General features: G+C 44.4%; 1 protein-coding gene across 2 annotated transcripts; it reads left to right on the plus strand.

The window, feature by feature from the left end:
* Positions 1-585: 585 nt before the first annotated feature.
* Positions 586-21300, plus strand: TUT1 (terminal uridylyl transferase 1, U6 snRNA-specific). Of its 2 annotated transcripts, none has more exons than XM_088468393.1 (10): positions 586-779; positions 5349-5539; positions 8472-8675; positions 8988-9102; positions 9187-9473; positions 17807-17994; positions 18112-18221; positions 18416-18538; positions 18623-18718; positions 20045-21300. In XM_088468393.1, the coding sequence occupies exons 1-10, from the start codon at positions 671-673 to the stop codon at positions 21178-21180; spliced, it is 2559 nt and encodes an 852-aa protein (XP_088324519.1). In that variant the 5' UTR covers positions 586-670; the 3' UTR covers positions 21181-21300. The 2 variants fall into 2 exon arrangements, with proteins under 2 accessions (XP_088324519.1, XP_088324520.1); XM_088468394.1 differs by lacking the exon at positions 586-779 and adding an exon at positions 795-1409.
* The last annotated feature ends 473 nt before the right edge of the window (positions 21301-21773 follow it).

The raw sequence follows: 21773 nt of genomic DNA on the forward strand, positions 1-21773 counted from the left end.
AGACACACAATATATCTATGTTTATAGGTTACACGGGGAAGGTGAGTCTGTCACAGGGCCCTGTAAGGCAGTATAGACCCCTCATTCACCATGACACCTGGCCTTAATGAGGGTCCAGTTCTTTAGCTATTTGTACCTCATACAGAATAAGCACTGATGCTAATCGTTGCATCTGGTAAACACAAAAATAAAAGATATTAAAATGACACATTTATTATCACTTGGAAATAGCGAAGTTTACTGCAACAGCAGACCCCATGCATGTATAATAAAGATATAATGTGTTAGTGCATATACTAGGTAGCCCATTTATACCTATATGATATATGACTGTGCTGCAGTGTGTTACCCTGGCTGTACTGTATATTCACATGACAAGCAGCCGCCGCCTTGCTCTCCTAATCACACACTGCACAGTGCAGGCACACTAGTACTCACCTCCCAAGTCCTTTGTCTCTTCATGTCATTAATATGCATGACGTTCCACCATCTAATGAATATTCATAGTGTTGCCACGCCCACATCGTAAGTTATCTCCTTGTTGCTACGTCATCTATGTGTGCCGGAAGTGTTAGCTTTCTGTGTCATGGCGGCGGGAAAGCGGCTAGATCCCCTTCCGTAGATTGACAATGACGTCATCAGCCAGTGTCCAACGTCATTCCCTACCATCATGGCGGCGGCAGAGGAGCAGGCTGGCTGCCCTCAGCTCCCCTCTGATGTACAGGCCACGGAGCGGGGCGGCTTCCGGTGCCTCCTGTGCGGGGTCAGCATCCCGAACCGTGAGTCCTGTCCCCGGTGGCCATTCTGTCTCTCCTGTTTAGTGTTGGCCTATATGTGACACACAGTTATCACTCTATAGAGCAGCGCCTCTACATGGTACCCTTCTAAAGAGGACAGGTGAAAAAGCTTCTCGTAGTAACCATTCAGCTTCCTGCTATCATTTTGTAGAATGTACTTCATAAATGATAGGTAGCAGCTGATTGGTTGCTGTGAGCATCTACTCCACCTGTCCTCCTTAGCAGGTTTGATGCATCTATCCCTATATTACTTACCAGTGATGGGGAGCTTGCAGTAAGGATGGCCATCAGTGGATGATGGTTATGATCCTTCACACTTTTTTTTTTTATCCAATGGTAATTCTGTTTGATGGCAGAATGGTGATGTTTGAGCCATTGATATTGAAGCTCTGATGGTGAAGCAGTGGTTAGTCATCTGAGTGCACTTATCCTGGTTATTGGAAGCCATCACTCATAAGCTGGCCACACTAGACTATTTTCTGCACGATTTTGACACGTCAGAACGATGAACCGTTCAAATTCATGCAAATCGTACAGCTTCTACAAGCAATAACGACCCGATGCGCGGTCCCGCAGGTCGTTTGTCATATCTTCAGATCTTGCCTACTGCAGGTAAGATCTGTCAATCTCCTTAATGATGCACTGGAAATCATTAAGGACGCGCAATAAGTATTTAGTCACATTGCAAAGTTTAGCAAGATATCGTCTGTCCAGGAGTGCCGATGAGTTCAAGTGAAATCGTTGATGATATTGCATCTTTTGCGAGTCGTTTAGTGTGTGGCCAGCTTTACAGCCTCTTAGAGATTTGTACGAAGCAGCAGCCCCCTGGCCTGCTTGCCATCTTAGTGGCTGCACTAATGTCCTACTACTTGGCCGTGGGTCTGATCTGCGAATGCACATAGGTACCTTTCATTGTACCTCACCATTGATAAATTGTATGCGAAGGTGGAAACCCAGGAACCAGTTGATGTTTCCCTTTCAATGGCCATCCCCAGCTTATAGTATATAGGGACACTCAAAATATTAATGTGATCCAAACAGTAATTTTGAACATAAACCAATAGAATTAATGTACTATCACAGTAGTTCCCAATCTTTTTTGAATCGCGGCACCCTAGTGCCTCAACATTGTTTTCACGGTACTCGTAGGCCAAATGTTTGGTATTGAAAAATTCAGATAAAAATGCAGTGAAGTAGTACAGTGAAGTAAATTGTGCTGACCTGTCATCCTTAAGTTTGGTTATATAGTGGTGGACAGGTTTGTGCTTCTGTTTGTGCACATATGTACATTACATTGACCATAACGTATTTGATTTGGTGCTGGACCACCAACCTGAGGCACCCCTGCAAGTGTGGCACAGAGTTTGGGAACCACTGTACACTAACAATCAACAGAATTCTGTCATCTGATATGTGCTCTCTAGAATATACTTAAAATACCATATATAAACAAGAAACATGTTACACAACGAGGCACACGATCATGTCCCAAATATTTAAAATTTAATTATTTTTCATATTAGGGGAGTTATCGCAATAATGCAGCTGTATGTATCAAATAATATTGATTTCTGTTGTGTTTAAGCCTAAAATTTAAAAGGGCTATGCTTTTCATTTAATTTTCCGGCACTTGGAGATTGTCATCTCCAAGTGCCGCAGACCAGTTCCACGTGGGTGCGGTGCGAACGGCGCTGACCTGAGAATAACCCGGGTCGGTGTTGCGGTATGAAGGGCTGTATCCCTGATCTGACCTGGTTTGGAACCTTGTTTCAAATACCAGGTCAGACCCGGGAATTTACTGTAAAAGTGGTATTAGTGTATATTGTAAGCTTGCAAACACCGCATTCTTATCTCTGTCTGTTAATAGCCAGTCTTGTTTAATCGCTGTTATTGTTCCCGATTATAAATTCTTATGGCAGGCACTATATAAATGTTAGTAGTATAAAGGGGGCACCTCTCACAAGCCATAGCTCCAGGAGCTGGCTGTAAGGGAGGATCCATCATAAACCATTCCTGGAATTAAGTTATTCTGCATTAAATAGCTGACAGAGGCCAGAGTCACACTGCTGCATGTTTCAGCACCCATGGCTTCAGATAAGGATACAACCTCTCCTATCCCCTCACCCCACCCCAAGATAAGATACAATGGGCTCGATTCAATTGCCCGCGATGTAAATTGCGTTGTCACCCTGTTTAAGGCGTGAGAACAGGCATTCCCCGACCTAACTTCCCAGTGCGATGCTGTTTTCCAGTCACGAAGGGCAGAAATCAGCCTCGCGCCTGGACTTTTGTCGGATTTCTGCTCACATCCCCGGAGGGGTGCGAGAAGAAATCCTTAGTCGGGCTTAGCAGCGCGATGTATTGAATAGCTCTGGGAGCTGATTCCCGGCACTATTCACTTCGCGCAGAATAGAATCGAGCCCATTGTGTATTGTTTTACATTTTTTCATCAATATGGTTTTGCCTTTTAAATAATTGCTCCTTAAAACTTCGGGCAGACTTGCCTGAATTTTGCTGATGCCTGCATCCCATAGGCTATTATATTCGACCATTGTAGAACATTCACCTTTTTGTTAATCAACTATACCAATGTTGCTTTGGTCGTGTGTTTGAGATCATTGTCCTGCTGGATGGTGAACTTTCTTCCAAGCTTTAGTGTTCTAGCAGACTAATGCAGGTTGTCTTGCAGTATCTTTCTGTATGCACCATGCATTCATCCTTCAGCTAACAAGATGCTAAAAGCCAGTACACACTAGACAATGTCTAGTTTGTCCGACTTAGTTAGCGACGGGACACCGCATGGGTGCCGACATCGGCAAGTGCATACACACTTGCAGATGCTAGGCGCGGCGGGGGCCTTGCTGCATGCAGGTCCGAAGGAGGATGTCGCTGATTAAGTGCGGGAACGCACATCAGCAACATAGCAGGTACACACTGGCCGATGTGGACGATATGTCGGCCCGATCCGCTGGATCGTGTGACATATCTAGTGTGTACCCAGTTTAAGTCTCCGCTGAAGAAAAGCATCCCCACAGCTTGGTGCTGTCACCCCATAGGTCATGTTTTCCAGGTCACCCAGCAGGTGCACAGGTGTAGTCATTACTCACTGATACATTTTAAAAGATCCACAAGTGGAGCTAATTATTTCACTTCTGATTCTGTGAGGAGACCTGGAAAACATGCACTGTTTGAGGTCCTGAGGACCGAGTTTGAGAACCTATGCTCTACTAAGGAAAAAAAACAAACAAGCCAATTCTGCTCTCACTCATCGATGAACCATCGGATGTCTGCCATTGATGACAAAATCATTGCCCATCACTGGCAAACATCAATGGTTAATTGGGAACACAGAAGCTGGGTAGATTTTGTGCGCAATTAAAAACTGCTGCCTATGGTCACTATTAGGGGTGCCCTAGGACCCAAAATGAGTATAGTGGAATTATTATATAGTGACCCTGGGTGCAGAATATACTCAAATGAGAAAAAAATGCAGAAAATAGATTTATTCAATAAACATGGATAAAAATAAATGTAACAAAAAACATACTTAATATTAGGTGGCGAGTGTCACCTTGGGTAAAGTCAACAGCAGGGGTTTTCGGAAAACACCCTTGCTGGATGCGTTTTGAGCAGTGAGCTCTTCCTCAAGGCTGTTTTGAGGAAGAGCTCACTGCTCAAAACGCGTTGGGTAAACTGTATGCAGCTACACACCTTACCAGGACTTTTAACCTCAGCTTGTGAGTGTCCAGCAAGGGTGTTATCCGGAAACCCCTGCTGCTGACTTTACCCAAGGTGACACTCGCCACCTAATATTAAGTATGTTTTTTGTAACATTTATTTTTATCCATGTTTATTGAATACATTTATTTTCTGCATTTTTTTCTCATTTGAGTATATTCTGCGCCTAGGGTCACTATATAATATTTCCATCAATGGTCAATTGCTATCCCTACTCTGTGGTTTCCCACACAAGTCGTGCTCTGAAGTTTCAGGAACAGCCTTGTCTATGCAGTGCCCGTGGTGTGATACGAGTGCGGTATAGGAGATAGACAGTAATTAGCTAGACAATGTCTAGATAGACACCAGATGTTAGACAGGGAAAAAAGTTAGACACAAACAAAAATCAGACTCATTAAAGTTAGACATGTCAAAAGGTCGACACTCAAAAGTTCGACATTACTGTCGAATTACTGTCTGTCTATAGTCCGGAACGTGTGTGATGCAGCTTCCGTTTCCTCATATTTAATCCAACAGTGCTGAAGCCTTTTACTATGTTGTGCATGTCTATAACGTTATCTTTAATTTCCTAGAATGCTCTTTCCACAAAAGCTGACTTTTTAATTATTCACAGGTAGAGGCTAATTGAAAGCCAAATGTGATCCTGTGGGGTACAGTTAGTGCAGTTGGATGGTAATCATACATATACAGCAATAACAATACAGGTCTTTACATAGTGGTACATACTGCAGTTACAACCTGCAAATAATTCATATAAATCTGTAGAAGGAGGTGGTCTGATTGTTTTTATTATATAGATCATCTATTTAACAGGCCCAAGCCTCACTGATCACCTTCGTGGACGGCGTCACACTGGGTTGTGCGAGGAGCGAGACAGGCGCCAGCAGCAGCAGGAGCACAGTGTGTTTGTCAGTGGCTTCTCAAAGGGCACAACAGAGGAGCAACTTAAAGATGTCTTTGACGCAATATCCGCTGTAAAGAACATTGTGATGGATAAGGACCGGGTAAGAACATACTTGTTTCCTGCTCATTAATACTAATAATACTAATACTGTAATAATAATACTTCTACAAATAATAATATACTATAATAATACTCATATAATTCAGGCCGTGAATCATTTCTGACCTTGGACCTACATGATATAATGCTCTTCTAATACCTTTTTCTTTTGGATGTTAAGTATAAGGCTACACATAAATGGGTACTTTTATTGTGTAAATGGAGAGAAAACTACAGCATTATCATCTCTATGGCCAGGTGTATATTTTTATGAAAAGATCATATATTATATTGTATGTATTGGCATGTTTACAGGCTTAATAAAATACACATGAAACAAAGAAATAATCTCTAAAGACTGGATCAATTTGTTAAGCTTCCCCCATTGACGGGGATCTGGTATCAGGGCCTCTGATGTCATTGTATTGTTTTACTTAATAGTCTACTGAGCATTATGTAGTTATTAATATATTAGGTTACCTCCTGTTAGTGTGGATGTGACCAGAGAGGGTTCTTTCTGCACATATATTGGCCAGTTTCAGGCATCAGATGGAAGAGGTTAGATGATTCCTCCTAGTCCAAGATTCACGCCAGTCAGTTTTTCAATTTCGGAGGTTCCACTCCTCCATGTGTTTATTGGCTGCATTATTTTTGGCCCTTTGATTTTCCTTGTTACAAATGTGAGTTATCAATATTCTTTTCTTTCTGTTGCAATATGTATGTGGGTCTTTGTTGTACATTCCTATCTGTGGCATGGACCTTGTGCTTTGTATCCTGGTATTTGGATTTGTTACCGTTAGTAGATGGTCCACCTGAACATGTCATTGGCCGATAACTGCTACATTGCATTGCTTGATGACCATTTGCAGCCCTCCATGTACCCCTACAACATTTACCCTATCAAACATTTAGATCCATTTGCACACAAGTTCCTGCACCTACAGATATCGAGGAGCAGTGGGAAGCTATCCAGACAGCATGGGTCACCATCTCTCCAGAGGTCTTCCGTTCACTTGTGGAATCAATGCCAAGTCGAGTTGCTGCACTTCACCAGGCTAGAGGGGGTCCCTCACTAGGCATCTATCCCATGACTTTAGGTACTTCAAGACATATAGAGTAAAAAAAAATCAGTGATATTGATGTTGTAATGTGACGACCGTTAATGTCAGAATATGGCCTTAGCACAAGGGTAAGAAAGCCCTCAGCAGCGAAGGGGTTAATGGGACGACTGTCTCCAGATCGTACAGCAATAGACCAGTGAGGTGTAGAGGAAGGAGGCCCAAGAGTAAACCTAATGCACCCTGATGAATCAGAAGACAGGTCAGGCTGTCAGTGTAGTGAGCTTGTGCCTGAGCTCGCTTCCTGTATACCTTACAGCGCTTCTGCTGTGCAGTCTGGATGAATCAGAAGACAGGTCAGGCTGTCAGTGTAGTGAGCTTGTGCCTGAGCTCGCTTCCTGTATACCTTACAGCGCTTCTGCTGTGCAGTCTGGATGAATCAGAAGACAGGGCAGGCTGTCAGTGTAGTGAGCTTGCTCCTGAGCTGGCTTCCTGTATACCTCACAGCGCTTCTGCTGTGCAGTCTGGATGAATCAGAAGACAGGGCAGGCTGTCAGTGTAGTGAGCTTGTGCCTGAGCTGGCTTCCTGTATACCTTACAGCGCCTCTGCTGTGCAGTCTGGATGAATCAGAAGACAGGTCAGGCTGTCAGTGTAGTGAGCTTGTGCATGAGCTGGCTTCCTGTATACCTTACAGCGCCTCTGCTGTGCAGTCTGGATGAATCAGAAGACAGGTCAGGCTGTCAGTGTAGTGAGCTTGTGCCTGAGCTGGCTTCCTGTATACCTTACAGCGCTTCTGCTGTGCAGTCTGGATGAATCAGAAGACAGGTCAGGCTGTCAGTGTAGTGAGCTTGTGCCTGAGCTGGCTTCCTGTATACCTTACAGCGCCTCTGCTGTGCAGTCTGGATGAATCAGAAGACAGGTCAGGCTGTCAGTGTAGTGAGCTTGTGCCTGAGCTGGCTTCCTGTATACCTTACAGCGCCTCTGCTGTGCAGTCTGGATGAATCAGAAGACAGGTCAGGCTGTCAGTGTAGTGAGCTTGTGCATGAGCTGGCTTCCTGTATACCTTACAGCTCTTCTGCTGTGCAGTCTGGATAAAGTTAGACCAGGAGAGAGCATTGCACATCGAGCACATCAATTTAATTCTGTAGTTTGTTTTTGCTAAGTTGTGCAGCAGAAGCTATGTAGGAAAGCCAGAAAATGACTTCAGATAACCTGGTGATATATACGGTGTTCTAGTTGCATAAAACCACTAGTGAACTATTTTAATACGTTTTCCCTTGTTTAGGTAAAGTGAGCCTGATTCAGCTGCGTACGCAGATCGGCCAGTTGTTCAATAGTGTGCATGCATAAAAGCCGCACTGCGCGTGCGCTGCAATCACGCTGCGATTACAGACGCACAGAGGAAGCCATCGCAGAGTGAGTGAGAGGCTGAGTGTTTGGGGGTGGCGAAGGGGGAGTGGTCATAAAAACGCAGGCGTGTCTGTCTGAACGCCGTTTCATGGGCATGCATAAATTAGCCACTGCGATTGCATATGCCTCTTGAGTACTCACTGCGTGCGACAAGACTTGCAGTTTATGCGGCTGGTCGAAACTGGTGTAAATTGTGTGTGAGGGGTCGATGGTACAGATGTATACGCCGTCGTGCAGATGTGAGAAAGCAGCAGTGGGCGTCTCTATGCCCGCTGCGATGTGGCAGGCATTAGCATACATTCGCAGCTGCGTTCCGTACGGATTCACAGCTGCATACGCAATAGCGATCCTTGCAGAATCAGGCCCAGTAACCGCTTTCTTAGTGCTATTAATACGGCTAAAACTGTGAGTTAAGCACCTAGTAGGTGTTTTGTTTATTCAAACTACCCAGTCTTTTTTTGTAGGGTCTTTATGCCATTGTAGAGTTTGAGAGCCAGGATGGTGTTCGCCTGGCACTTTCAGAGACTAATATTACATTAGAGGGCCATCGTCTGAGAGTGAAACCTCGAGAAAAGAAAGAGTTTAAAAAGAAGAAAGGTGGAACACAACGGAACCTGCAGCCCCCCAATCCAGAAGTACTGAGCAAGTTGCTGATTCGCTGCACTAATGTGAGTGTTGAAGGGAGTAATGGATCTGAACGCATGGGGATAAAAGGTGTAAACCAGGGATATTCAACATGCGACCCTCTAGCTGCTATGGAACTACACATACCAGCATGCCCTGCCACAGTTTTAGCATGCCTTAATAGCAAAAGTGTGGCAGGGAATGCTGGAATATGTAGTGCCACAGCAGCTGGAGTGCCGAATGTTGAATACCCATGGTGTAATTCTTAGCATTGCAGGATGGTTAAAGTGAATATAGAGTTAGATTAAATGGTTAATGATTGTGAAATATGTCTGTGACTTTATAATCTCTTCAAGGTGGAGGATCAGATGAAAAGCGTAGTCACTCTGTGTTCTCCCTCTCACCATGAGAGTCGTCTCCGGGAACTGCTCCTTTCTCTGCTTCGTGAAACCTTCACCGAGTTCTTTCCAGGTGATTAGAAGGCTGACACCAGTTTGTGTCACCGGGTGTGTTTCTTGCCTCTGGTTTATTGTCTCTATGTTCTTATGTTGTCAGGTTGTCAGCTCCTCCCTTTCGGTTCTTCTGTAAATGGCTTTGAGATCAGCGGCTGTGACCTAGATTTATACTTGGAGTTGGGAGAGAATGATGGGAAAGAAAAAGAAGAATTAAACAAAGTGAATGAAGTTGTAGATAGAGCGGAGTTAGAAGTCGAGAATATAGAAGAAGATGATGTGAGAGGAGAAAAAGGTCAGGGTGAAAGTGGAGACTTGAAGAAAGACACAATATGTTCAGGGGAGGAGGAAGATGAGCAAGAAGACCTAATGGAAGTTGGAGACAATGAGGTGAGACTGTGTTTAGTCATAGTGATATCATTAGTAAATATGTGTCTCTATCATTAAATTTTATTGAATTTTTCCAACAAGAAAAACAAATTTGAGGGAGGGGTATCACGAATTGTGGTCTTAGCCGCCCATACAGGGTTAAACTTTCATATATTGCTGTGTCTAAAACCTCCAACAGACTATCCCAGTGATTACCACTCACCTGGTCAGCCTGACCAATTACCTGTTACCACTCCCTATATATTTCCAGGCCTAGGAAAGACTCATTGCCTGAACAGCTGTGTTCGTTCCTGAGGATCCTTCCAGGCTCAGTGTCTCCTCTGCTTCCAGGACTTTCTTCTGTGTATTCTCTCCTTGCTGAAACTCAACCATTACCTACTTGTACCATCACTGTTTTTCCCTCAGCTCTGCAGCTTCCATGCTGCATACAGATAACCACCGGGTCTATTTACCATCGTCGTGGTATACCATCTCAGCTCCATGGCTTCCACACCGCACACAGACCGCTTGCTGTTGTCTGCATTCCATCTACCGCTGTGTATCATCTCTCAGCACCGCGGCTTCCACGCCGCATGGACTGCTTCCAGCTCCACTTCTGCAAGTGGACATGCGGTACATACCATCTGCTGTTGCCACACATCTTATCACCTACGTGGATTCCACTCTGTGTTGTGCGAGCATAATCTGGACTGTGTTGCAAGTATCACTACGCTCTGTGGCTATAATGGGTTATTGCATAATCTAGGTGACTATTTTGGTTATCCTGTACTGTGTGCTCTTGTCTTGGGGGTGACAGTCGGCTTTGGGGTTCCAGGTCTGGAGGGCATGATCAGGTCACAGTCTTTTAGCATCGAGGTGTTCAGTACTGTGTGTGCCTGAAGTCTCTCTCTATACCGAGTTCCCCTTCCGGATTATGGTCTGCGTCAGAGCTGTACCAGGGATATAGCTTCATTAGTTCTTCCCTGGTTACATAAGACTCCGATTTTTGGCTTGATTCCCAGGTCCAGACTGTCAGTACTATACTGTTTTGAGTTCAGGTTCTTCTTGTCAGTGGAGTAGTTCTCTGGCCAGATTGGTCCTTGGACCATTAGGTGAGAGGCTGCCCGGTGGCTTGGGTTCCTGTTCCAATTCTAGTATCCTTGCATTGCTCCAGTCCGTGATTCCTAGTGTCTCTAGTCTACCAGTACATGTATTAGCTATGAGTCGTAGTATCTTGAAGCCTCGTTGTTTCCTGCACTCCTCAGTTAATACCCTGGGCCCTGTGCCAGATCTACAGAATACCACAACCGTGACAGTTTGTTCAGATCCTATGGATTTGGCCGAGGGATTACCCCCAAAGGCAGACATCATGGTTGAACGAGTAACCAGACAGGAGACGGTGCTCTATCAGATTACTCAATGTCTCCACGAGTTATCTGACCTGATAAAAAATTTCAGATTCCAGTGGCTGGGATTGCCACTACTGTTTCCCAATCCAGACTCCGGTTACCTACTCCTGACAAGTTTGATGGCAACCCAAAGAATTGTCGGGTTTTTGTGAACCAATGTTGTATTCACTTTGAGTTACAAGCTGCTAACTTTACAACTGGAAGAACCGAGACTGCCTACGTTATTTCTTTGCTAACTGGACAAGCACTGTCCTGGGCTTCACCTTTATGGGAGAAATCCGATCCCATTCTTTCAGACATCAAAGATTTTCTCTCTCTACCGCAGAATCTTCAATGAGCCAGGTAGATCCTCTTCAGCCACAGCTGAAATTTTATGGCTGAGACAGAAACATCTTACAGTGGGTCAGTATGTCATCCAGTTTAGAACACTTTTGCCTCTGAACTCTCTTGGAACAACGAGGCCTTGGTGGCAGTTTTTTGGCAAGGAATATCCGATCATATTAAGGAGGGATTAGCCTCCAGAGATTTACCATCTAACCTGGATGAATTAATTACCATGTGTATACGAGTGGACATTCGCTTCAGAGAAAGAGCACAACCCAAATTCCAGTCAGTTTCTCGGGAGAGCTCACCATCGTCTTCCCCTGTCGAACCTATGCAAATTGGCAATGCCTGTTGTCACCCAGAGAACGTGAACGACGGATAAAAGAGAAATTATGTAACTATTGTGCCAATCCTGGTAATTTTTTACAGAATTGTCCTCGTAAGTCTGGGAAACGCTCCCTCCTAGCTGATGTCGGGGAGGTCTCTATAGGAGTTTCTCTTCGTGCTCCTCAAAATAAAGACTGTGCTATATCTGCACAAATCAAATATCCACTAGGTTCTCATTTCTTTTTAGCTCTAGTGAATTTAGGAGCTGCAGGAAATTTTATTTCTGCCAAACTTGTTCAAGAACTTTCTTTACGTCTGCAGAACTTAGCAGTTCCCATTACTTTGATTGCTGTGGATGGTAGTCGTATTCCTGGAGGCCGTATTACATTCCAAACCAAACCTGTGACATTGGGTGTGGGGGTATTGCACTCTGAACTAAGGGCTCGATTCAGACCCGCTCACTAGATGCGTTCGCACGCAGCGAAAGTATGCAAATCCGTGATCGCACGGCAAGGCATTAGCACGCCCACTATGTCTTGGTGTGCGATCGCGGTGTGTATGCAGACGCCCACCAGCCTGTGTTAAGACGCCCACTTATGCATGTCATCTCCAGGATGTGTATGCAACCATCGGTAACATCGAGTACCTTTTGAAGCGAACGCAGCACTTTGGTTGACCATACCCTACCGCAAGCACTGCGAGTGCTTCAGTGTAAAATTCAACCATGTGATGTGTACTATGACGCTGTGTCTTAATTATACACGCCTCTGAAACGCCGTTAAGACGCTCAGGCACGCCTGCGTTCGCGCCACCACTCCCCCATATCCATCGTCCATCCCATGTCACCACCCACAAACGGCTTGTCATGTCACTCAAGCTAGCAAGCTGTCTATGCGCAGCGAGCGAACGCTTCCCGATCGCATGGACTTTGTTCGCGCACTGCAATGCATACACATGTGCAGAATGCAAACATCGGTAGGCTGCATGCGAACGCAGCCTAGCGATCGGGACTGAATCAGGCCCTAATTTCCTTCCTAGTGATTCCAGAGTCTACGAATCCAATTGTTCTTGGATATCCATGGTTACAATACCACAACCCACACATTGACTGGTCTTCAACTCATATTCTTGCCTGAGACCTCAAGTGTACCGAGACTTGTTTGCAGACTGTTCTTCCTCACTATGTCGCAACTAAAGGGGTGGCATCGGAATTACCTGTTACTTACAGACAATTTGCAGATGTGTTCAGCAAACAGGCTGTAGAGACTTTACCATCACATCGAATTTGGGATTGTCCAATTGATCTAATACCAGGTAAAATTCCTACTTGTCGAAGGGTCCTATCCGTTCCTGAGACCAAAGCCATGGCGGATTATATAAAAGAGAACATGGAACGTGGCTTTATTCGGCCCTCATCTCCAGCTGGGGCAGGGTTCTTCTTCGTTAAAAAGAAAGTTGGTGGATTAAGACTTTACATCGACTATCAGGGTCTAAACGATATGACTATTATGAACCAATACCTGTTGCCACTCTGCTCCGAATTATTTGATCGTGTCACGGGAGCCTCTGGGCCTGATTCAGACTCGGTCGCAAGCGCTGAGCGCTCGCAACCGGGTTGATGGTGGCCCACAGCGCATGCGCACAACGGAGCCGGCTCCGACGTGCGCATGCGCGAGACCCGGCTAGCGACGGGAAATCTGTCGCTCCGGGTTTTGCACCAAAGGGGGCAAGCTGTCGATGTTGAGTGACAGCTCACCCCCTTTGGTGGGCGGGCCGGGGGGGGTGGCTGCCCAAACGGAGGCGTTCCCATGAGAACGCCTGCCGTTTCGGGGCGGCCCCATTGACATCACGAGTGATGTCAGTGGAGAGCCAAAATCTGTTAGAGCCAAAATCTCTCTGGGGCTTGCGGCCACGAAGCCCTACCACAAGGGTCTCGTCGCAAGCCCGATGGTCGCGACCATCATAATGGCCGCTCGCAATAGCTGTGGGTGGTCACCCACAGCTATGCGAGCGGCCAATAGGCCGATCCAAAAAAAAAAAAAGCCCGGCCCTGATTCAGAGCGAGCGGCTCTGAATTAGGCCCTCTGTGTTCACAAAATTAGATCTTCATGGAGCATATAACCTGATACGAATAAGAAAGGGTGATGAGTGGAAGACGGCATTTAATACAAGGGACGGTCATTACGAGTACCTTGTAATGCCGTTTGGGCTATGTAATGCACCTGCAGTATTTCAAAACTATGTCAATTAAATATTTTGTGGCCTTTTGTACGTAACTCTTGTTGTGTATTTAGATGATATACTCAATTTTTTCTCCAAATAGTCAAACTCATCATTCCCACGTGAAGTAGGTTCTTAAGCGACTTCGACAAAATAATTTGTATTGCAAGAGAGCGAAATGCATCTTTGGGGTAACATCCATTCCCTTCCTTGGCTACATCATATTTGGTACTGGACTTGCCATGGACCCCGAGAAAGTGCAAGCCATTCTGAACTGGCCTCAACCTACCACCTTAAAGATCATTCAGTGTTTTCTGGGATTCACCAATTATTATCAGAAATTCATTTGAGGTAAATTGTGGTTGCACCCATCACGGCAATAACCCATAAAGGTGCCAAGCCAGCCAAATGGCCCATAGAGGCACAGCTAGCCTTTCACCAGCTCAAGCAATCTTTTATTTCAGCTCCTATTCTGAAACAACCCAAGATTGACAGCCCATTCCTACTGGAAGTTGATGCCTCCTCTATCGGAGTTAGAGCAGTTCTATCACAAAAGTGTGATGATCATCTATGGCACCCCTGTGGATTCTTTTCTTGGAAATTCCTCCTATCTGAACGGAATTATGCCAATGCGATCAAGAGTTGCTAGCTATCAAACTCGCTTTAGAAGAATGGTGACATCTCATTGAGGGTGCCCACTACCCTATTACAGTTCTCACTGATCACAAGAACTTATTGTATTTGAAAACTGCCCAATGCATGAATCCAAGGTGCCCAGATGGGCATTATTCTTTTCACTTTTTGATTTATAATCACTTTTCCGCCTGTACCAAAAATTGTAAAGCTGATGCTCTGTCACGTTCTATGATGGAAGAAGAGACTTCCGTGTCCTTAATCCTCTCAGCATAGCAGTCAGCAAATCAGCAGATTCTCCACCTCTTGGTAAAATTTTTGTTGCAGAAGATCTTTGACTCAAACTCCTTCAATGGGCTTATTGCACTAAATTTGCAGGGCATGCTTGGATACATATAATTTATACCTTAATTTCCAGAAGTTATTGGTGGCCCTCACTTCATCAAGATGTACAGCAATTTATATCCGCCTGTGCCATCTGTGCCCAACATAACATCTCTTGACTGGGTGCTGCAGGCGAACTACTACTACCATTGCCAATTCCTCGTCGACCTTGGACCCAAATATCTATGGATTTTGTTATAGACTTACCAAGTTCTGATGGATACACTGCTATTTGGGTAACAGTTGACAGATTTTCTAAAATGGCACATTTTGTTCCTCTCCGTGGTCTTCCTTCTACTCCTGTTTTAGCTCAATTGTTTATCAAAGAGATCTTTTGTCTTCATGGGTGTCAAGAAGATATTGTTCGTATCAAGGTGTGCAATTCGTTGCCAAGTTCTGGCGATCTTTGTGTCAAGCTCTGCAAATAAAATTGAACTTTTCCTCTGCTTATGACCCACAGTCCAATGGGCAAACATAGAGAATTAACCAGGATTTGGAGACCTTTCTGAGAATGCTCAGATCATCTTCACTAGACGACTGGCTTCAATTACTCCCATGGGCAGAATTTGCACATAATCATCACTACCACGAATCATCTAACTATACAGTTTTTGGTCTGCATCCCAGAGTTCCGTTCTTCACACCACTCCCTGCTAGTGCAGTTCCTGCTTCTGAACAAAATATTCGACAATTCTCAGATATTTGGCGTCGTGTGAGAGAAGCTTTACTCAAAACTTCTAAATGGTTCAACGCAGAAATATTCCCAGCATGAAAATTGGAGATAGTCTGGCTATCCACCCGCAACCTTCGATTGAGAGTACTTCCATGAAATTTGCACCTCAAGTTATTGGCCCTATTCAAGTCATTAATCCTGTCTCATACAAAGCAGAGATCTTGGATCAGAGCTTCAAACGTTCATGCTCCTAATCTCATCGGTAAATTTAATCGCAAGTATCCGGCTAAGCCCCATCCTAAGTGTTCGGTGACTACTCGTAAAGGAGGGGGTGCTGTCCCGAATCGTGGTCTTCGCCGCCCATACATGGTTAAACATTCATTCATTGTTGTGTCTAAAACCTCCAACAGACTATCCCAGTGATTACCGCTCACCTGGTCAGCCTGACCAATTACCTGTCACCACTCCCTATATATTTCTAGGCCTAAGACTCATTGCCTGAACAGCTGTGTTCCTTCCTGAGGATTGTTACCTGTGTTATACATTCCATGCTGAGACTCAACCATTACCTACTTGTACCATCGCTGTTTGTTCCTCAGCGCTGCAGCTTCCATGTCGCATACAGATAACCACCGGGACTGTTCACCATCGCCGCTATACACCATCTCAGCGCTGCGGCTTCCACGCCACACACAGACCGCTTGTTGCTGTTTGCATTCCATCTACTGCTGTGTATCATCTCCCAGCACCACGGCTTCCGCGCCTCACACATCTGCTGTTGCCACACATCTTAATCACTTGCGTGTATTCCACTCTCCGTTGTGTGGCCATCATCTGGACTGTGTTGCAAGTATCACTACGCTCTGTGGCTATAATGGGTTATTGCATAATCTAGGTGACTATTTTGGTTATCCTGTACTGTGTGCTCTTGTCTTGGGCTGACAGTCAGCGTTGGGGATCCAGGTCTGGAGGGCATGACCAGGTCACAGTCTTTTAGCATCGAAGTATTCGGTACTGTGTGTGCCTGAAGTCTCTCTCTATCCTGAGTATCCCTTCCGGATTATGGTCCTGATCTTGCGTCAGAGCTGTACCAGGGATATAGCTTCATTAGTTCTTCCCTGGTTACATAAGACTCCAATTCCTGGCTTGGTTCCCAGGTCCAGACTGTCAGTACTATACTGTTTTGAGTTCAGGTTCTTCTTGTCAGTGGAGTAGTTCTCTGGCCTTATTGTTCCTTGGATCATTAGGTGAGAGGCTGCACAGTGGCTTGGGTTCCTGTTCCAATTCTAGTATCCTTGCATTGCTCCAGTCCGTGATTCCTAGTGTCTCTAGTCTGCCAGTACCTGTATTACCTATGAGTCGTGGTATCTAGAAGCCTCCCTGTTTCCTGCACTCCTTAATACCCTGGGCCCTGTGCCAGATCTACAGAATACCACAACCGTGTCAAGGGGTACAGACGGTAAAGATGTGTCTCCCAAACCAATGCTAAGAGGCTTTAGTGCTGGGGCTGGAAAATCTGTAGTTTTTATTTGCAAGGCTGCAAAGGTTAACAAAAGCCAACTCATTTGTAATACGTAGAAGCACAAGTGTATAGGTCAGTGACAAAGGTGGATGTATTATTCTTGTTGGGGTAAATGAACAGGAGCATTCAAACGATCAAAAATAATCAGAGCAATCTGACAGATGTATGAGGACAAATCTGTATATAATTTCATAGAGCTATCTAGAGACACGATGACTATCTTTTATGCACCATGTAGCACGAGACGCCTGGTGCGATTCCCGTGCTGTGCTGTTTTCCCCTAATTTTGTGTCTTTCTTTACTTAGTTTACTATTTATTTAGGATTAGTATTTTTGTAGCAAAGGAATTGGCATAAATCTTAGATTAAGCATAATTATACATGGCGTGGGTAACTAGACCTGTCTTTTGCCTTTTTACCCGAGATTTTGTATTTATTGTTTCAGTTTTCTATCTTAGTATGCTTATTGTGTACTAGGTACTTAGGATTAGTGTTTTGGTGCAGCTAAATCTCAGTTCCTGTAGCGCTAAATTATTTGGTGCGATTTGAGGATCGGTGTATTTGGACACATCTGTAGATAAAACACATGATAAAGATTAATATTACATTTTAGCATTACAAAGCAATACAGTTATTTATATGCATGTAGAACCAAACCACTCTCTATATAATATTCCTAGGACAAAGCGTAACACACCAGCTGTCTGCGCTTTCTTTTTTTCAATGCCAGTATTATCGCTAAAAAGTTATGACGAGGTTAGAATTTCCCATACCGGTATGATGCAACAATAATAATGAATATAGGTTTACTATATATGTAATTATCCATTCACGCAGAACTAATCGCCCCTTCTGCCTTACAGAACATCACTCCCGGCCTGTCCTTACAGGGGCTCTCCCATGAAGAGATCCTAAGTGTGGTAGAAAGGGTTTTACGGCAGTGTGTTCCTGGAGTACATGGAGTGCAGAGTGTTCCCTCTGCCCGGCGTCCAGTTGTAAGGTTCCAGCACAAGACATCTGGGCTGAGGGGAGATATCACGCTAAACAACAGGTAGAACAGCTGGACCGTTCTGGCAATTATCCCCCATGATTAATATTTATTACTTTGTCACTGTTGCATCTCATCTCAAAGCCAATTTCTCCTCTCCGCATGTTTTTTGTAACCCAGGCTTGCTCTGCGTAACTCCTCCTACTTGCGCCTCTGTTCTGATCTAGACCCTCGGGTTCCCCAGCTTGTGTACACGGTGCGATACTGGGCTCGGGTGAAGCAGCTCGCAGGTGAGGATTGGGATAAGGAGGTAGAAATACAGAAGGTTTACACAAAAATGCATGTGCTTGTGGTGGAGCTATATTATAAGTAAATGGTTGGGAATCTAGGTGACGATTGTTGTGATATCATTAATCGTGAACAGGGAACCTGTGAAATTTGCCGTTGCTAGTCATGCTCACCCTTCTGTCTTTTTAACATCCAGGTAACCCATTAGGGGGCGGTCCTCTGCTGAATAATTATGCCTTGACCCTACTTATTATTTACTTCTTACAAACAAGGAGCCCTCCAGTAATTCCCAGTGTAGACAAACTGAGACAGGCGGCTGGTGAGTGACTTAAAATTGTGAGTAAACTGTACCTAATGGCAGGTAGACCTGTTGCTGCTGTTGACACCACTGTGTGTCTTATAGTGGATGAGGCCCCACACGTGATTGATGGCTGGGACTGCACCTTCTCCTCTGACCCCACTGGAATTCAAGCTGAAAGTGAAAACCAGCAGAGCCTAAGTGGGTGACCCTTAACATTATCTGTTTTCTCTTATATCCGTTTTCTGAGTGTTTTAATCGTATGCAGAAATAATATCAGCAATGGATTCGGGTCTCTTGGTTTTTGTTAATTTCTAATTATGTTGATATTAAATACTCAGTAGCTGCAGATTAAGTTGCAGATTTGTTTATCCTGATAGTTTTGATAAAGTGACACATTTTGTTTGCTTCATTTGATAAACCTTTCCCATTCTTTATTAGTACCATAACATTGGTTTTATAGTAGATTCCAAGTTAATGTGTTTAGTTACATAATATCCTCTTTTCCATTGTAGCTCCCCTTTTGCGAATCCAGCAATTTAAGACTCATTTAGATCTGTGCAGCTGTTGGCGCATAAAAAATGCAGCAAATTGATTTCAATGTCTCATTTACATCCATGCACAAACAATGTAGCATTGTGCAGCGCTAGTTTTCCAGCACAGCAATCTAATACCCCTTTTCCACAACCGCTAAAACCCATGTAATTGTGGTTTCAACCCAGGTCAATGTGAAATGTGAGCCTAAGTGAAAGAGGTTCCTAGAAAAATTTCTTCCCGTGTCTCGAGCAGAGTTTTATGTAGGTAAGACCTGGGTAAGGCTCACTGGAAACTGGTATCCCGGGTCGTCCAACCTGGGTCCCATTGAAAGCATAGAAATAGCTGCATTTCCTGGCGCTAGGAGATTATTATTATTATTATTATTATCCTTTATTTATATGGCGCCACAAGTGTTCCGCAGCGCCTTACATAGTACATACAACTAATGGGTGAACAAGAAACAAGTAACATACAGTACATTACAGTACAGGACAAGGACACAACTTATATACATTGCTGAAATAGTGATTAAAGCACTCACAATAAGCTGCCGGGAATTGGCGGTCCCGTGTTAGGTGCCCTAATGGGGAGTAGAGAGTAGAAGAAAATGTAGAGAAGCACATGAAGGAAGAGGTCCCTGCTCGTGAGAGCTTACATTCTAAGGGAGATGATGTAATCTCCAAGTCCCAGCAAAGGTAAGCCCCGGCAATATCCCGGGTCCAGCCTGCGGTGTAAACGGGGTTCAAGCCGCTGTGACCCGGGCTGGACCATGGATTTTGGTGGAAAAGAGGTATAAATGAACACACCTTTTTCTATTTCATTGAATAGATTGTACTTTTTCATGTGTTCTTTTAAGTATTCATTTGAAAATTACAAAAAATATATATATTGAAAGTGACTAGTATTCCTTAGTATGATGCTTTGCTATAAGAAAAATACAGATTTTATCTTCTAACTTTCTTATTCTTTTATTTTTACATTTTCACTCAGGTTGTCTTCTTTCAGAGTTCTTCTCGTTTTTCTCATCTCTGGACCTACGTTCAAATGTTCTCTGCCCCCGTGATGGCCAGCTTATCCCGCTCCCTTTTCCCTCGCCAACCCCCTCCTGGGCAGAAGGTTTCCGTCTCGGCTCCCTCAATGTTCAGGATCCATTCGAATTGAATCATAATGTCTGTGGTAATGTCAGCTCCCGTGTAGCTCATCGCTTCAGCTCACAGTGCACAGCTGCTGCCAGGGTCTCTCGCTCTCCTTTATACCTCCTACGTTCTCCATCACGCCCTTGGGGAATCATTTTAGTACTACTCCCTTCAGCTTCAGAGGGGGAAAAGGGAGAGGGGACAGACATTTGCATATGCATTAAAGGGGCGTCTTTGGAGAATGTGTTTCTAGCTGTGAAGAGAGTGTTAGTAGAGGTGTTGTTGTGTAGTTGTGAGGGTGAGCGGAGCAAGAAAACTGGAGGTGAAGAAATGGATGAGAACAAGGACCTGGCAGTAGGGAAAGGTGGGGGTGCTAGTGAGAAGGCAGTACCTCCCTTGGAGGGGCTCATCATTGGGGATGAGGTATTGGAAATTAAAGATGAAAATATGAGTGACGATGGGATGAAGAATGAATGGAAGGAAGGAAGGAAACGGGAAAACACAGAAGAAATTGAGAATGATAGCTTAAAAAGGAGGAGGACAGAAAAGACAAGTAGAGATGCTTGCACGAATGATCGAAACAGCATAGTTCCTGGGAAGGTTGTTTGTAAAGGAAAGCATGCAGCTAAGATACACAAAGGCCTCTCAGAGGAAAGCCTACACTCCATGAGGGTACATGTGTGGCATCGGGTATGGGAGGGCAGACGCAAAGAGCGGAGGAGCTTACAGGGAGAAGTAACCCAGAGAATAAAACTGGAGACTGCAGTGTCCCATGCATTGTCATCTGCAAAGGGAGAGAATAAAGCGGACAAACCTTTAATGCAAATAACTGTGAAGGCTCAGCTAACAAGTGAAGGGAGCGTACAGCTGCACCTTACCCCACATACTGACTCTCACGGATTCAGCACCACCTTCTTCCACTTTTTAAAAGGATTTTTGCCTACAATGGTTGAAGACATTTTAATGGGTGCGTTTGGAAGCCACCAGTAGGGTTCAGGACATGGGAACAGACTGAATCATGTTAGTCAAATGCGTATTGATCAGTTTTTATGCTTGAAAGATACATTGACTCACATAATTAACATGTAAATAAAGTTTTATATGTTTATAAAAAATAATACGACTGAATCTATTATTGTTTTTTCTTGGTTGCTTCATGTTCAGTCCTCTAGATCTAGCCACGATTGCTCAATCCATCATGTAATTCATCGAATACAAATAGCATCTTTGATGTAAATTTGAGTTTATTTCCAATGTCTTTGGTTGGATGTTTAAGTACACATCATACCATACTGGCTTTGTGATAACTTGAAAATGAATGGTAGGTTTTCCAAACATACAGAGTTTAGGTCTGATGTCTAATCACTCAGAGGTAGATTGCCATGTGATATTATGGGGATGTAGCGAATATGCCGGCAGACGTCGATATACCGACACTGGAATCCAGCCACCCGGCAAAATGCAGATGATTTGGCATCCCTACCGCCTGAATCCTGAAACATAGGATCCGGGTAAGTATTTGCGTTATACCGGGGAGGGGGGAGTTTGGTTTAAGGACTCCGGGGAGGAAATTGGTGTTAGGC

This window comes from Taudactylus pleione, unplaced genomic scaffold (genome assembly GCF_031769625.1).
Source record: "Taudactylus pleione unplaced genomic scaffold, aTauple2 ptg000085l, whole genome shotgun sequence".
Lineage (NCBI taxonomy): Eukaryota > Metazoa > Chordata > Amphibia > Anura > Myobatrachidae > Taudactylus > Taudactylus pleione.

Bases quoted from the DNA above. Each gene is read 5' to 3' on its own strand.
- TUT1 (XM_088468393.1), top strand. From the start codon at position 671: ATGGCGGCGGCAGAGGAGCAGGCTGGCTGCCCTCAGCTCCCCTCTGAT. The intron at 18,222-18,415 runs GTGAGGATTGGG...TTTAACATCCAG, and splicing joins TCGGGTGAAGCAGCTCGCAG to GTAACCCATTAGGGGGCGGT. The intron at 18,539-18,622 runs GTGAGTGACTTA...TGTGTCTTATAG, and splicing joins CAAACTGAGACAGGCGGCTG to TGGATGAGGCCCCACACGTG.